The sequence below is a fragment of the Papilio machaon genome, chromosome 13 (genome assembly GCF_912999745.1).
Source record: "Papilio machaon chromosome 13, ilPapMach1.1, whole genome shotgun sequence".
NCBI lineage: Eukaryota > Metazoa > Arthropoda > Insecta > Lepidoptera > Papilionidae > Papilio > Papilio machaon.
In genome coordinates, this window is record NC_059998.1 from 7239437 (window position 1) to 7257473 (window position 18037).

At 33.7% G+C, this 18037-nt stretch overlaps 2 protein-coding genes across 2 annotated transcripts in view; one reads left to right on the plus strand and one right to left on the minus strand.

Annotated features, from left to right (window-relative positions):
- LOC106709231 (calmodulin-binding transcription activator 2) overlaps positions 1-18037 on the plus strand; it is a 111789-nt gene that overhangs the window by 28647 nt on the left and 65105 nt on the right. The gene's annotated exons all lie outside the window — the stretch shown is intronic.
- Positions 7434-8201, minus strand: LOC123721594. Its single transcript, XM_045680721.1, has one exon. The coding sequence runs from the start codon at positions 8199-8201 to the stop codon at positions 7434-7436; it is 768 nt and encodes a 255-aa protein (XP_045536677.1).

Sequence of the window (18037 nt, forward strand, 5' to 3'; positions counted from 1 at the left end):
TTTTACTACCCCTTCTTCGTGTCTGTATGATTCAGAATTAAAACGAGACGTCAGTATGAACAACATCCACTAGAATCGTGTGACATATTGAAAGCTCGTTTGATTTAGACTCATGTGTTCATTGATCTCTCAAACTAAGTTAACCTTAAAACACGACCTTATTCCGTCAACAAACGGTCCAAAATATAAAAAATGAAAACATACAAAGTTCCCTTTTTTTATTGTATACGGCTCATTAGCTCGGGTGCTGTCGTGGATACGAAAGAGCTTTTCTGTCAAAGAGCTTTGTTTTTTCAAAGTAAATTGAACCTTAAACTGTTTAGTATAAAGTTGATATTCCAACTTTGGTTGTCTTATTTGAACCCTTACCTCTGTGAATTGGGACACATTTTTGTTTAGGTTAAAGTGTTTTCGTTGGGTATTTTATTTGGAATACGGTCGCGTATCATGTTTATATATTGAATGTGAAGAAAATTACGAAATAAAATCATTGTGTAAACCTTACCCGGTTTCATTGATGTACAATATTTGGAGAATATATTTAATGAAGGAAATGAAAAGTAGGTGGGTTTACTTATATATTCTATACATAGATTCCTATTATATAAATATACATATATATAATTTCTATCAGAAATGTTTACGTACTTATGTAATATAACATCGCCTATTTTACTAACAAACCTTATTACTATTGAAATTACACTGTCTTCACAGTCTTCTTGGACAAAAATATCGATGTGTCAAGTCACAAAAAACCTCATACAATTAAAATAAATGATCAAAGATGTTTGTCAAATTATGTTGATGAAGCTTGAAGCTCAAAGGTCTTAAATTTTAACAATAGCGTCAAACAAAGCTGCATATAATCAAACAATTTGTCAAACACAGTTTGATACATATGGCAATTTAATCATTAAAACCTAATAAATACTTCAAAATCATTCCTACTAGTCGGATTTTAAATTTGAAATTAACTTAGTTCGCTGCCTAAAACTGTCAATCACTTTGACGATGTAAACACTTCAAACAGTCGCGTTAGAAAGTTATTGGAGCCATAACAATATAACAAGATGTAACGTAACAAAGGAATCCACTGTAACGTTCTTTTAAATACTTGTTTATATTGTTCAAGGCAATTAAGCTCAAATATATGGCATATAAAATTCTTTAACGCCATTTAGTTTTACCACTTCACGAATAAATTTTCCTTTATGGGGAGATAAAAGATTTTTTACTTTAAATAGACTGCATTCTATAGAGTAACATATTGTTAAGTACGAATAGAAAATTGTAAAGGTTATGTACTTCTTAATCTATATATATAAAAGAAAGTCGTTATAAATAGTTACACTATTTATAACTCAAGATCGGTCGAACTGAAAATTGATGGGGAGGTAGCTTAGAACTAGGATACAGACATAGGAACTTTTTTTATCTTGTGTACATTTTTTTTATTCCGCGCGGACGAAGTCGAGGGTAAAAGCTAGGATTATATGAATATGACTATGTTTGTTTATTTGTAATGTTTTGATGTCTTGATAACTATATTGATCTACATTTAACTTTATATATCGAAATGCATAAATACAAAGCTTGTGAAGTCATATGTAAAACATAGTTAATGTGTTAATGACTGGACAAAAAAATACATTTGGACATTGTTGAGTTAAATAAGTATTTTAACCCATTGACCGCCGGTAAGTTTTATCTTTTAGGATTGATTCCCAAAGTTTTGCTTTTCTTAATACTTTGCTAATTATTTGTTAACATCGCATTTTGGAAGCCTGATTTCTGGTGAAGTCTACTATCAGCGAGCGATAAAAAGGTTGAAATATGTTTAAGATAAAATCTAATTGAAACACTGACTAAGTTTTCTAAAGTTAGTTAAAATTAATGACATAATTTAAGTAACGAGATGTTTTATTTAATAATACTAAAAACTAGGTTTAGTGGTTTTTGATTAATTCGTAAAATATATACAAAAAGAAAATTCTTTCCTTTTAATTTAGATTAGGTACTGAAAAATTGTAGGTATTGCTATATATAAGGCAGTATGCTATATTCAATGCCAAAAACATTTGCATTTTCACAATTTGATATTTCACAAAGCATTTCATTTGCGGTGTCGTGGAAACTCTTCGTTATCACGTGACAATCTGAAGAGACATTTTGAGAATAGTCCCCACTGTCGGTAGGGGGACTATTCTAATACGACCGTTGGGTGATAAGACGACTCTCATTTCGTATGTGCGATAAACAAGGTCATATTCTTTCTCGAATGCCTGATTAAGTGTGCCAAGATAGTTGGCAAAGGAATACTGTCTGATGCGATCATACGGAAGGAAACTTGCAAGTAATTTTTGATGGAACTACCTAATGTAGGTTTGGGTGAATTTTATTTTACAATTGAATAGATACTTATGGAAATATTATTTCAGTTGTTGTCTTTAAATTCGCATGTTTTTACTTTGTAAACAAAATATTAAGTATAAATAAATTGTCAAAAAAAGACACCAAAATTTTACATATTAATAACATCATATTAAAAACTTACGGTTTTCTGAATAAGAAAGCTTAAAGAATAATTTATTAGCAGAAAGGACGTTGAATGGGATTATAAAGTACACAAATGTTACTAAAATTATAAACGCGAATGTTTAGGATGGATTTTTGTTAGAAGGTATCTCCAGAACAGCTGCATGAATCTCGCTGAAATTTGGCATAGACGTAGAACGTAGCCTGGAAGAACGCATAGGACACTATTTTTTTTTTATTTTCACGCGGACGGAGTCGCGGTTGACAGCTAGTATGTAATAAAACTATTTCAAAAAGATAAACAATATTTTTAAAAACAAATAGTGAAAAGATACTGAAAATATCTTCAAGATTGCAACATTTTCAAATCGTAAAAGTAACTACAGCGATGTGCACGATCTTGTTCATTGTAATCGTAGCATAAACATTTTAGAGCTATTTCTTGATGTTGGCAGCGTTGCAATTTTTTTATTAACTCCAGTCTAAGCTAGATAAACCGAAAGTTGCCGAAGTTCATTACTTTTTATGGCGTTAAAAAAACAAAAGGGTAACTTTACTTTCCTCGGGAACGTATAACGGTTAAAAGATAAAAGTAATAACAGAAAAGATACCGCGCAGACAAAACAGAAACAAGAAATGTGCGCCAAAGTGCAAAGTTTGCGACGCAACTTGCACCGCCGCGCTTAGCGCTTAACGTTTGGCGCGACTAACATAATAATGCGCCTCAATTACGTATCGTTGTCGCTGTAAATACGCAATTCTATCTATTACTTTTTCATTGTAATAAAAATGGTTTTATTTGAATTTTTTTAATTACGTATATTTTTTCAATTACAAAATGTAACATGCATTAATACATAGTAATCACGCCAGGAACACTGTTAAAATTTAAGTTATTTTATTTTTCCTTAAAAGTCACACAAACCAGATAAACAACCTATTACCAGTTAGTAATTTTTACTCAGTTAAATCAGTTTTCTTTAAAGTAAAATATCCGATGTTCTTTTTTTAGAAAATACTTATCTTTTTATTAAAGTATATTCTTTGTCTTTATAGCAATAGAAATGATAACTAAATGTAAACGACGACACATAATAGGGCATAAAATAAATCCAGCCAATTAGGCGCTCAGTATGTAGGCCATCAGATTAAAGCAAGGAGTGGGGAAGGGGGCTCGCAGTCGAAATGTATGGGTTAAGTTAATGTCTCGGGCGCAGGCAAAGCCGCGACTTAGCCCGGAGCGCAGAAGGCGCGGTGGGCGCGCCATGTAATCACTAACACACTTTTGGGGACGGAAAATTGGAGTTGCTTAGAACATTTGTTTTACATTATAAGTGTGATTTTTTAATAAACATTAGTGGCAGAAAGAAGATTACCATATTTCGAGACAACGAAGGCGTTTTTGTAACTTAACGTCACGAAGAAAAAAATTCTGTAGAACTTTTCACCATACCTTTTACTTTCTAATGAATTCGCCATTTGTAAACATGTATTTTATATCCCTGGCGAAACACCTATTCAAAATATATTGCTTTGCTTTTAAAATAAGTAGAGATAGAACAATAAAGCCGTCTACTCATGATCAGTTTTAATTGTACAGTTTTATCTAATGAAAGTTTGGATTAGATTGTCAGTTGAAAAGTTCAGCTATCAGTTTTGCCTACAAACCTTAGTTTAATACTATGTTGTTAAAACTGAACGTGTGTAGCTGCCCTAATGTTATATTTCAGCAGTAAACATAGGAAATGTTTCACAAAATATATTAACAAAGCACAAATAAAGTGCTTCATTTGCAAGCTCTTAAGTCAGAGTAAAGTTTTCGTAATGCATTAAGAAGCGCAGCATAACTTTTCAGATTTTATCTTAAATTATCCTTCCTACATTCTTCCTCTCACATAATACCTTTTAGTTTATTCGTTGTTTTCATTACACCACTAGCAGTTGCCGGCGACTCCGTCCGCGCGGAATAAAAAAAACACAATAAGTAGCTTATGTGATATTCCAGACTATGTTCTACATCTGTCCTAAATTTCAGCAAGATCCTTTAAGTCGTTTTGGAGATACCTTAAAAAAACATCCATCCATCCATCCATCTAAACTTTCGCAGTACAATTGAACAACCGTTTATTGCTAGTTGATGTTCAATTAATGGTCGTGATAAAAACATGTAACCCAAAAGTTGCACATATTTACATCGGTTCACTTATTATCATCTTCCTTTAATATGCTACCAAGGCCCTTCGTACACAAGACAACGTAAAACTTCGAAAGTATATATTCTTGCGTCGCAAGATTCGGGTAGTGCGTGCTCCATAACACAACGTTTTATCGTCGACGCAAGTCGTCTGTTCGGTCAGTACAGATATAATGAATACATGTCAACAGATTTGCTCCGCCATCTTGAAAATCACGGCGACTTTTTCGCGAATCTGTCTTTAGCGATGACAGTTAGAAATGTCGGCGACTCGTGTTGTATACGAACGTCTATGTCATTGTAATTGCACCAGTCGCTTAGCAACTAAAATTGCCAAGTTTCGAAGTTAACGTTAAATGAAAAATAATTATTTCAAATATGCATTTTGGAGACAGAGTTTATGACGTATGCATCTTTGTTCGTCATGAGCGATAAAACTCTTATAATTCCAGATCATTCCTATTTGAATTTAAAGCAAGTCATATATCTCTGATATAATTGAGACGCTTTATCATATTTCTGCAAATCATTGCCTATATTGAGCACATCCTCGCTGTCACATTCGTATGCCCAATCGATTTATTACACTTTTGTACTAGCGCCCAGGGTTGGATCTGGGGGTACAAGAGGCGCGGGGCGCCCTGGCGTCTATATTGCTCTATTTACTGTCATAATCAGACTTTAAATGACGGTCACTGAAAACTAAAGGCGTTGTTTTAACTAGAATTACTGTGAGGCATAATAGTGATTGTTTAGACTCTGTGGCGTAATAAGTTTCTTCTGTATTATTTAAGTCTTTTTTCTGATGAAATATTTGTAAAAATAGAATAAATTTCAGTAGTTAAATTTTGTTCTGGACTTGTTTATTTTTTTACATATCTCAAAGACTCTTAATTTGTAGCCTATTTAAATTAAATGTATAATTGAAATAAATGAACGTTTCCTATGTTAACTGATGTACCACTGACTTAATTTAAAGGAAAACCGACCAAGAAAAAGGCGTTTACGTTCGCAATAAAACTTTCGGTCGGCGAGGCTCAGTCGCGCCTTGGAACTGTTTAGACAATAACTTAGATTTGATGAAACGATAAACATTACTGACGATGTTGTTATACCGCAATTAGACTTGTTTTTCGTTCCGCAAATAGCTTTTTATATTAAAATGGATTTCCAGCCGTCGAAATAAATTACATTGTTATTATATTGCTTTTAACTCTATTTTTTTCTATTCACTAATAAATTTTATTACGTGCTAGTATTCTGTGCGTTTATAACAAAAATAATCTATAACCGCTTTTGACCTGCAACTTTTTGCAGTCCTAATTCCAGTCCAGTGAAAACATATACTTAAATAAGCATTTAACGACATCGAAAGGAATTGTAATTCAGTTGTTACAACTGATATTTGCTTTAAAATTGATATTTCATTGATTTGTTTCAAAAGTAACATTTATTTTTCAATCTAACCGTGGTTAAATGCTATCGATTATTCCAAAGAGATTGATAAAACAAATCTGTTAGTAGAAACGAGGAAAAAACGTCGATTTTATCTGTGGTCTAGCGGCGAGCGACCCCCGTGCCTCGGGGCACGAGGTAAATTGTTGTTTACTGCACATATCGCGTGATTGTTTGTTTTGTCCGGGTTAGTTAAAAAATCTATTCCGTTACTAAGCTTTTGTTACTCTATTTTAACATTTAATTGATTAACTTGTTTTTTTAATATCACATTAGGTAAATTGTTTACAGATATTTGAAGAATATATTAATACTCTGGTTCTTTATAAGTTAAAGATTTTTCTTAAGAAAAGGTTAGGAAAAAGATTAACAAGTTATGTGTAATTCTGTATATTGAATACTTGGAATTGTCGATTTTATTCAATCATAATTATATCATTTAACATTAGTCGTTTAGTGTTTTTTATTGCTTTCCCTTTAAAACCTGTGTATGCGATTTATCTTTGCAATGGGATTGTGCCAAAATAACTTTTACACAAATAAATAAAAATAAAGGACACCAAACAGCATTCTAATCTAAGCCCCAGGCGTGCCAACATAAAAAAAATAAAGCCGACGTAACCCGGAAGCGGTCCCGAGTACGACATCCGGTTGCGAACGCACCTCTGCCGGGGAATGGCATGGGAATAATGGAGATTTCTACTGATGACGTCTTATTACTGACAGTAGATTCGATACTGCAATAAATATAAAAAAAATAGTTGTTATGTTTGATATTTTCAATATGAATGCTCACGAATTACTCAATAACAAACTTTATACAAAATTAATTACACACTTGGAAATCTCAATTTAAGTTAGCTTTTATCTTATGGTTTCTTTTTATAGAAACTTTTTATTAAATTTTAATCTGCTTCCACAAGTTATACTCGACTATGTTAATTTTAATACGAACGTTAAATATTTATTAACTTTCCTTAATAACGTTTCAAATTAACTAGGTCACTCATGAAAGTAACAAGAGCTTTTTAAACTTATGCCTTAACTTTATATACTGGCTTAATTAATACGCGGGCGAATTAATTTAGTTCTTAAAGACTAGCGGTCGTTTTAACACTAATACTTAGTCCAGCCATAAGTTCTGTTACAAATGAAAATGCATTTTTTTTTAAATGAAGTAATGTAATATTAATAAAATTTATACCTACATATTTATTAAGGTTTCAGCAAAAAATAAAAAAATATTCTATTCGAAATGGCCATCTTTAGTTTTTATACAGGCCTTTAATCTGTTTGGCCACGAATCTATGGATTTACGCACTCTATCCAAGAGAAATTTTGCCACTGCTTGCTCCAAAGATTTTTTAAGAGACTCAATGCTGCCGTGTCGTTCAGAGCAGGCCATGTCCTCTAAAACTGACCATAATTTGAAGTCTAAAGTGTTGAGGTCTAGGCTAGATGAGGGCCAGTCTTCAACTCTTATAAAGTCCGGAACGTTGGTTTCAAGCCAGCCTTGGGTAGTTCGTGCCTTGTGACAAGGTGCAAAGTCCTGCTGGAAAGTCCATGGTATATTTTTAATAATTGTATTGCTGAGAGGTTTCACTGCATGATCCAAGACTGTATCTTGATATACTTTGGTTGAAGTTTTCACTCCTTTTCCACAAAAGTTTAGTTTTGTGACTCCTTGATAAGACACGCCCCACCAAACCATCACTGATGCAGGATGATGACCACGTTTTACCTTTCCGACAACTTGAGCAGCTTCTTTAGAACTGTGAGCGTACACATTATCATTTTGATTAGTGTAGTGTTCTTCAATCGTGAAAATTTTTTCATCGGTAAAGAGGATATTTCTGTGCCTTTCTCCTGCGTATCGCGACACAAGGCGTTTTGATCGATCCACTCTCTTTAATTGCAAAGATTGATTTAGGGCATGTCCTGTATATCGGCGATAAGCACCGAGCTTCAGGTTTTGTTTTATAATACGCGACAGAGTTCTAGCGGGAATCTTCATTTCTCGCGATAAGATTTTTTTGCTTCCTAATGGGGTTTGGACGAATTTTGGCTTTAACAGCATTAACAGCCTTTGTAGTTCTAACAACACGCGGCCGCCCCGATCTTTTCTGGTCTTCGACAGACGAAGTGATGCTGTATCTGTTAATAGTACGATATACGAACATATGGCTGATACCAAGCTTTTGAAGTGTCTGGAATATGATCGACGGCTCCATACCCACTTTGTACAAGGCGATCACTGCAATCCTATTTTCTTTAATACCCCATTCCATATTTAAATTTGATAATGAACACAAAAAAATATGTGAAATGGCGCAAAAACGAATTAAGTTTTTAAAATAATATACGTGTTCAAATTTAAAAATAATTAAAAAGTTGAAAAAAAGAAATGTTTTTATGTAACAGTATTTATGGCCAGACTAGTTATATTCTACCCTTGGCTAAAATTAATTCGTTGCATTTTGTAAGTTCACTTAAAATTTTAGTAAGGCGTTTTGAAAGACATTAATTGGTAAACCTCGCACTTACTTGTATTTACACACTGCGCTATAAAAGTATACTTTTAATTGTTTAGGTTATTTTTAATCTTACTAATATTATAAATGCGAATGTTTGGATGGATGGATAGATAGGTAGATGGATGGATGGTTGTTTGTTTGAAGGTATCTCCAGAACGGCTCAACGGATCTTGCTGAAATTTGGCATATATGTAAAGTAAGAAAGAACACATATGCTACTAATGAAGTTTTTTTAATTACGCGCGGACGGAGTCGCAGGCGACTGCTAGTATATCATAGTTATATAGTTCCGCACTTATCTATAAGTTACATGACAGTAATAAATTAGAGAGTGAAAATTTCAATACATAAACAGTGTACTGTTAAATTCAACTCTTTTTTATATCATAAGGTGGAAAACGAGCAACCGACCACCTGAATACGCCTAAATAGCGAAGCGATTGTTGCCCATAGACATCCGCAATTGCAGATGCGTTGCTTACCTTTAATCGACATACGTCCAGAAAGAAAATATATCCTCTAACTATGCGTTAATTAAGGTATACAAATTCATATACCGAATTCAAATGCTGTAACGGGAGTGCGTGTAAGTGTTCGATACGTGTAGCGGAAGGCACCACCGGTAACCTAACCCTTTTTTCATTGACAACACCTGGCCGTAATGCGATGTCCCTGAATAAATAATATAGTACTGTATTCCCGACCTCCGGAAAATGCCTTTTTCTTTTCAAACATTCTATCGCTTTATAGCTATCACGTGTTGCGTTAATGTCTAAATATTTTAACAGTATTTACATGGATTGTTGATCTTTAAAGAGTGATGATTTAATAAAGAACGATAGATTTAATTTGACGTTTAATACTTCCATCCTCACTCACAATGGGATAAGTACATGAAGATAATATTTCGTAGAATATACTGTAGGGTATTAAATGTTGTTTCGACTACTTTCCTGCCATCACTGGCACTAACAAATAGCTTCTTTGCATTTAGCATAAACTTGCGCGTTTGCCAACAACAAATACGTACTTCATCCCACATTTTCATCCGCTGACATTAAATTTACATCGAAAATTACATGTCCGATGGTCGAAACAAAAAGCTAGCGAAACAAGTACGAATTTTCCTACGTCCGTACTTAATGCTGTAGTTATTATAACTAGCTTCGTACCGAATGTTCGGTTTAATCGTACTAAGGAATTGGCTTAATCGTGTTTCGTTTGTACGCCTTACTTTATTAATATCAGTAAATTTGCATATAATGAAAGGCTTACGAGCTGAACGTTCCCCGGTGATGGTTTTTGCGTTTTATGATCGTTGCGCGTGTGCCGGTCGGTTTTCGGCTAATTGCCGTACGCTTTGTTAGTTTTATGGTGTATGGGCTCGATTAGTTCACTAAAATACGACCCTGGAGTTTTGTATAGCGTACCATCTGAGAGATGACCTAGACGTTAGCCAGTATTAGCCTAATGTCTAAAATTATTTCACTTATATGAATAGCTAGTTTGTTACTACAAAAATTAGTGCTTTTGTATTTAAAAATTAAATATTCTATAATTAAGCTATGGACAAAAAAATGTTACCAAATATAATCATTAATGTACATATATTTTGTTTGTTACAACCTCCACCCTCTGAGATTAATAAAAAAATTATAATTCCGCAACGAAAACAAGTACCTACTTAATTACGTTTGCAGTGAATCCCCGGAGTTGTTTTAGGAACATTAATTTATTATTCTCATGTTACACCTGAAAGAGCTTGAACATTCGTCCTTCAACAGATAATACGATAATACCTTTGTTTTCATTAAATTATGTTAATACCTACATAACCTTCACATTCACAAATATATAACAAAGTAGTATACAAGCAGAAATAGTATGTTCTATAAAATACTGAAACTAGTCCGATTTAGAATTTCACGAAACACTTATATTCATATATGCGGTTATCTTTTTTTTTATAGCACAAGGTGGCAAACGAGCAAACGGCCACCTGGATTCGCCCCAATAGCGAGGAGACCGTTGCCCATAGACATCCGCAAATGCAGATGCGTTCCGTTTAATCAACGGAAAAGGGGACGCACAGAAAGAGGATATTTCTCCTTCCTATGCGTCCCCTTTTCCGCCAAATCCACCTCTCCTTCCCATCCTTTCCTAATAAGAAAAGGGTGGGAAGGGAAAGAGGACTAAAATTAGGCCTCCGGCACCACACTCATCAGACTGTACGCGGAATTGCTTCCACTTGACGCCTGTCTTCTGTGTGGTCGTGGTATTGCACCGGTCGACCCGACCAATTCGTGCACCCAACAAATATTGATGTTGCGGGATCTACCACTCTCTCTCTTTTTTCTTCAAAGTGAATGAATGGGAGAACAATATTGTTTGTAAAGTTGTTTCGGCAATGAAATCCTGCGTTTTGAGATTTTGCAATTTAACATTAATTAAAGTAATACATACTTGAGTAAATTGTGTACGTGAAAAAATTTAGTTTTATAATTTTGTAACTACTATACATGTATATTTTACCAATATAAAATACTAGCAGTTGCCCGCGACTTTGTCCGCGTGGAATTAAAAGAAAAAGTTTACTAATAAATATACTCATGTCACCCGTAGATTGTGTAGCTTCCCTACAGTGGAAGAACTTTTCAAATCGGTTCAGTAATTTCGTAGTCTATTCAATGCAAACAAACAAATAATAAATTAAATTTCTCCTATTTCTGGTATATAGATCAACATTCATTACTAGTTCGAAATCTTACTAATATTGTAAATGCGAAAGTTTGGATGTTAGGATGTTTGTTAGAAGATATCTCCAGAACGGCTCAATAGTTCTCGATGAAATTGGGCATAGACATAGAATAGGGATCCCCAAACAATTTTGGACAAGTGACCCCTTTAATCCGCACAGCGAGAAGTTGTCGGATGCGAAAGGCGGAGGACCGCGTACTGTGGAAGGCATTGGGAAAGGCCTATGCCCAGCAGTGGGCAGATAAAGGCTGTTGATGATGATGATGATGATGATGATGACCCCTTTTCCAAAATGAACCGTTTCCACAGAACACATGGCCAAATTACCTACTTTTAAGATCAATTATTATTATTATTATTCATTCTGACTTAGGTCAATAGAAGCAGACAGAGTGAGAATTAGGAATGCTTTAAGTTCAATATCGACCCCTGGTCTAGAAGAATACTAAGGCTACCAATTAAGTTTTTAATTCGCGTTTAGAGTCGCTGGTGACAGCTAGTAATACAACATTATTATACACAAATGATATCGATAAGCAAAACCAATTGGGTGTCTAGCGTCAAAGCGACCTTCTCAAGCCCTCTTCAGAGTTACCAAGAGCTACTTAGTATTGAAAGAAAAATGGTGTGCTTTTGATGCGTGAACGCCCAAAGATAATCTGTCGGCAGTCTCTTTGAGCGGAACGCGTTGAAGCAGCCCTTAGCTCGATAAGTACAGCCCTGGTATAAGGGTCACTTTGCTAATATTGCAAGGGACAATAGAATTCACACCCGACAATTAGGGCGTAAATTGTTAGGTTACTAACGCCTTTGTTTTTTTTTTTATAGTTTATGGTTTGTTCGTTTTATAAAACAAATGACGAAAGGTATGAATATTTTTTTTAAATATCAATTTAATAGCTAGATATTTTCCGTTCGACTAAAATAGATAATGAACATAATAAAATGTAATTAGAACAAAATTTAAACCGCATTTTGTTTTCTTAACACTCTAATCGTGGATTTCTGAAAACAAAACCCAGCGTTCAAAATATATTATCTCTATTTTGTCGAAGATAATGAAAGAGATGACGATATACATATAAGAAGATATTTTTCGCAGGAGTTCAAATCACGAAGGAATTGTTTAAAAATTCATCAATTCAATGTAGGTCTACGATATTCGAATGTAAATCTACGGTCCATTTGACATCAAATTTATATAGGTTGAAAGTTCTTCGTTGCATAAGTAATTTAATTGTTGATTATGCGATCGCTTGCAAGTAAAATAAATCGTCCAAGAGCGAGTTAATGTAATAAAATACAAAGACATATTGTGCTACGGTGAAGCGTGGACCGGGATCATTTGTTATTAGAGGCCAGCGACAATTTATCGGGGATTTTCCCCTTCTCTTTAATGTTTATTTCGGGTAATAAGCTTTTGTCAGTCGTAGCTACTGATATGGAGTGGACTTAAGTGGTTAATGCATGTGAGTAAACAAATATCATTTGTTAAACGTCCCTCGATTATAGGGTTTTCTCTTGTAATAATCTTTTTTTAAAATAATATTTTTAGGTGGTAAAAGAGCAAGCGGACACTTGAATTCGCTGAACTAGCGAATCGACCGCTGCACTTATATATCCACAATTGCAAATGCGTTGGCTACCTTTAATCGACTGAGGAGGGGATGAACAGAAAGAAATATTTCCCCTTCTAATGCGTACCCTTTCCCGTTAGATCCACTTCTCATCTATTCCCTATAAGAAAAGGGTGGGAAGGGAAAGAGAGCTTAAATTAGGCCTACGGAATGCACACTAATCAGACGAAATGCGGAATTGCTTCCACTTGACGCGTGTCTTCTATGTGGTCGTGGTATTTTACCAGACGAGACGACCCATTAGTGCTACAAAAATTGTTGCGCTGGCGTCTACTACTGTTGGTATCTGTTATCTGGTAAAGTAGCATTATAATATTGAAAAAAATTTACCATCGGTTCCGTAACTTATCAGTTTGTTCGTTACCTACAAAAAATAGAAATCATTCCACCTTATATAAGTGTAAATAAATAAGGCCTAATATTATGACAACACAATACGAGACAACTTTATTAGTTGTCTGGTATTGTGTTGTCTTTGTGTTCCAGTATGACGTTTATTAGTTTAATAAACACTGTTGTCCGACAGAGGCCGCTATCTCCGCGTTATCGCACAGTTTGCAACTTGCCTCCAACTTCGCAACAACACAGTTGTCACAACTGAGTCACAGTTTCAGTTGTCGGCCTGTATATGTCGGTATAACCAAGTCGAAATTTTAATGCACTTTGTTGTAAATCTAATATGGAAATTGATAGAGTTGCCACTTACAAGTCGTGTTAAAAATAAAAAAAAACTATCATTTCGATAACGTTTAAAAGTTATTAAAAGAAACTATTACACTATTTGATGCTGTATTTGATGATGTACGAATGTGTCGACTCAACTTTTGATATGTGACGTAGCAAGATATAATATTACTACGCAATGCTTGAAAATTTGTAGGAATCTTTCAACTGTTGAAATATTGATTTTAAATTGTCTTTAGGTTAAATGATCTCTTTAAAAATAACAAAAAGCAATATGTGATTAATATTTTTTACATGGTTCTCACGGGCAAGGACATAGGACTTAGGGGTTACATACTGGTAAAATAGCTTAAGATGTTTTTCATTTAACTGCTCTGTGTACATTAAGCTCCGTGGGCGTCAATAACTGGTGACACTATTGCAATTCCCCGCGCGGCGCTGTCAATATCGGAGCGTTGGAGCGCGAGAGAAATGTATACGCTTTTATTCCTTCTTTAATTTAAACTCTTTAATATTGTAAAGGATATTCTATTTGTTAGTTGTCTTGATAATAAATAAATTAATTAATAAATAAAAATAGACTAAATACGCTGCTATGTGTGAGTGTATCTCTAGCTGTTAGTATCAATATATTTGTCCTAAGATATTGTTTTCTTTGTCTTTCAAACGGAACGAAAAAGAGATGACAAAATATTTTTCTACATTTCTTTCGACATTCAAATTTCATGGTCAGTATAGATCAGTTTTTGTGTAATTTTTTCCTTACACTTTTTCAAGGTTGTTGATAGTTTGGACAAAAAAAAGGATAAGGATGTTTTTAAAATAAAACAAGGTGTAATTTTACTGTGCACGTTTTTTCTTATCAAGAGCAAGCGTAATAAAGACGTGAAAAGGAAAATTAAACCTTGTTACAATCGTATAAAGGTCAATTTTATTTGCTATAAAAATCTACACTTCTCTACGCCTCAGTATGTGAGAATCGACCTTAAATCAGTATGTGACTAATATCAGGATTTAGTGTTTCTTGGCAACAACGTCAAGACTATGATATACAGAGGACGTTCGGCGACAGTTTGTAACAGGTGACATAACATAGTATACGACATAGAATATAGTAACTATGTCGGTAGTCAATGATTAAATTATTTGCGTATAACAACAGTTTTGTTTTACTGTATAATTGCGTAAACATAAACGGTATTCAAAAGGCCGTGGGAACTGTTTATCTTAGGGTTATTAAATAAAATATCTACTGAGTATTATAAAGTTGTTGCAAACTTAAACGCGTACAAATTCACGATCCCTTTTGTAATACTTCCAAAAGATAGTCCATTTAAGGCGCCTGTTAAACTTTGGAGCGTGTCAGCCGTTTCTTTAACACAGTGTTTTCATTATCAGATTTTAAAAGAATGCACCGCGCGCCTTTACTAATCTAAGAGACCTTAATGGCATTTTTGTCTACGTACTGAGGTTACCGAGGTTGTTTAATGTCAACTTAAGGACTCAGTAATAAAGATTTTTTCGTTTTCAAGTAAGATTTCGGTTTCATGCAGAAAAGTACCGCCTGCTGTAAGAGTAAGATAAGCGAAACCTCAAGTCAACTTTGCTAATCAATTTTAACAGGCGTCTTAACTACAAATATTTTAACTGATAAACTGGTAGTTAAATTGGACACTTAGGTCTAAGAAAGCAATTATAGGGTAACCATTTCGTAGCAAGACAAACTGCTTGCAATAGGACGTTGCAATGCAACCCGTTAGTTGACCGGACGATTATCCGCACAGTTAATGCCTCTAGAGTCAATGAATACTCCTGAATTTGAATACAAGGTACGCTGTGACTTGTTGAAAGGACTATGAGTTGATGCATATTAGTTAATAGTATTCAGAAATGTTGTATTAGAAGTTTTTGTATAATATTGCGAAAACATATCGTATAATTGTAGTGGTAAAAAAAAAAAAAAAAAAACAATAGTCTATGAATGGATTATTACCCGTTGAACGGTCATAGTTTTTTTTTAATTTGTTCAGTATTATGAAATTAACGCATAGAAAAAAATATTTTTATATGTATTTCTTTGTAGCCATTTTTTCGATTCTTACATTGACCTAAATATTGTTGAAATCTAAAAGCCGACAAATATGGCCGCTGTTTGTGTTGTAAAATTTATTAAACGTAACGTATTTATGTAAAAATGATTGTTTTACCACTGATCGCATTTATCAGGTTATTTATAGTCTGTCATTTGTTCTATCAGATTTATTTGCTTTGAAATGCGCGAATTATTTCATTTACAAAATCAATTTGCCTAAAGTCATTTTTGAGTAACGTCAAAAGTAACGGATGAACGTGACCGTGGATCAAAGTCATTCTTATAATCTTAACAGTTGGATCATCGAGCTGTATAGATCAAGGGCTGCCGTACACGAACTTCTTCAAGAAGTTACGTATGACGGAACTAGTTAAAATCAAAATGGAAAGTAAATTAAGTATATTTTAAGTAAAAAAACAACAAAAACTTGAGAGGTGTGTTGGGACACCCGGATGGAACGAAGTTCCTTTCGATTAATTAGTAAAGGAACCAATGTTTTTTCTATGAATAAAAAACTTAAGACTTCACAAGAAGTACACTTTATTTCTATGAATTTTCGTTATATATTGTCACGTCGTTGCCATGGTGAAGTAGCGCTCATTCGTCGTTAACATACTTACTATAGCAAAAAGTGTCGTGACAACTTTTCGTAAGAATTTTTTCCGTCTAGCCCCCTTTCACAACGCGCGATAAGGAACTTCGTTCCAATAAGCGTGTTTTGTACTTAAAATTATTTTTTGTATGTAAATCTCGTTTGAAATGTGTATTTTTATTATACAGAGTATAAAACATCTTGTATTTATTTTTCACAAGTAAAACATATAAATAACTGAAACAAGTTTGAACTTTCATATGTTGACATATCCATTTCGCGGTCTATGCAAACAAGAAACTTATGTGCAAAGTTCGTGTGACGCTCACTTCGACGCGCAAGTAAAACATCGTTACATCACGTCTGGTACTACGAGTAGAGTTTGTGTTGACTTTTTGCACCGACTGTACACGTAACAAGTGTCAGCGTTGTAACCAGAATTTAAACCTGGGTAAGTTTGTGAAACTGTAAAAGCTAAAAGCATTCAGGGTTTTATTTTTTATTAATTAAATAAGCGGAAACGATTATGAGTTATGATGAAGATTGACGTTAATAATTTTATTTATTATTAAGTGCTTTCTGAGAATAAAAAAATGAAAATATCAGCTACCTTCCTGTGAAACTCCTTTCAAAATCAGTCCAGTCGTTCCGGAGATTATCCTTAACAGATGCTACTATGAGGATATTTTAAAAGTTGTTTTTTCATTACCAGCAACGCAATTACTTCATGTGTACGAAATAAATATATTTTTTGGTATTACATACAGAAACTCCATTTTTATTAATAAAATTGCGCGAACAGTTAACGATATTGTGGAGAAGTACATAAAGTTATATTAATAAAAAAAAAATATGTTCGAATTTCGAACAATGATCGACCACTGGTGTTATGGATTATCTACTTATCCATTACGCGTGAATCGTTTTAAGTGCTTATAATAATTTAGTAGTGATGCAAGGAAAAGTTCGGAAGAATGTTGCGTGTAACGCTCCAATCAGCTGATTGCTTTATTTTCAAGCAAGCAATTTATTTCACTTAGGCGCTGGACTATTTGAATCAAATTATAAGACCGTTTAAAATTCCTTTTCATGTGCTGTAAGAATTTTTATATTTGTTTGGCTCGTAAAATAGTAAATTGCTTTTCCCATAAAGATTTTTTTTTTCATAACGTAAATTGAACATTATAATAAATCTCTATATCAATTGAAAAACAAGTTAAATAGCTGATGAAAATAGAAGATTTTTTTTATACCATTATAAAAGACTTCATCATCAATTTCTATACCAGCTCAGTTATGGCTTCCTTAAGGGAAAACTACTAAGTTTATCGTAACTTACAACTTGTAAGACTATAACCAAAATATGTTGTATTTTGCGAATTTCGCATCTCAATTGTTTTATGACTGTCTGTAATTTTATTTAACATCACTGGTTATAATTATAAGCATGTGTTTTTATCCATTTGTTGTCGTAAGCAACACATTTCACATGACTGTATTCGAATTTATTGAATAATTGCGTATTGTTACTGCTCGTATGATCTCAATTATTTT

Bases quoted from the DNA above. Each gene is read 5' to 3' on its own strand.
- LOC123721594 (XM_045680721.1), bottom strand. From the start codon at position 8,201: ATGAAGATTCCCGCTAGAACTCTGTCGCGTATTATAAAACAAAACCTG.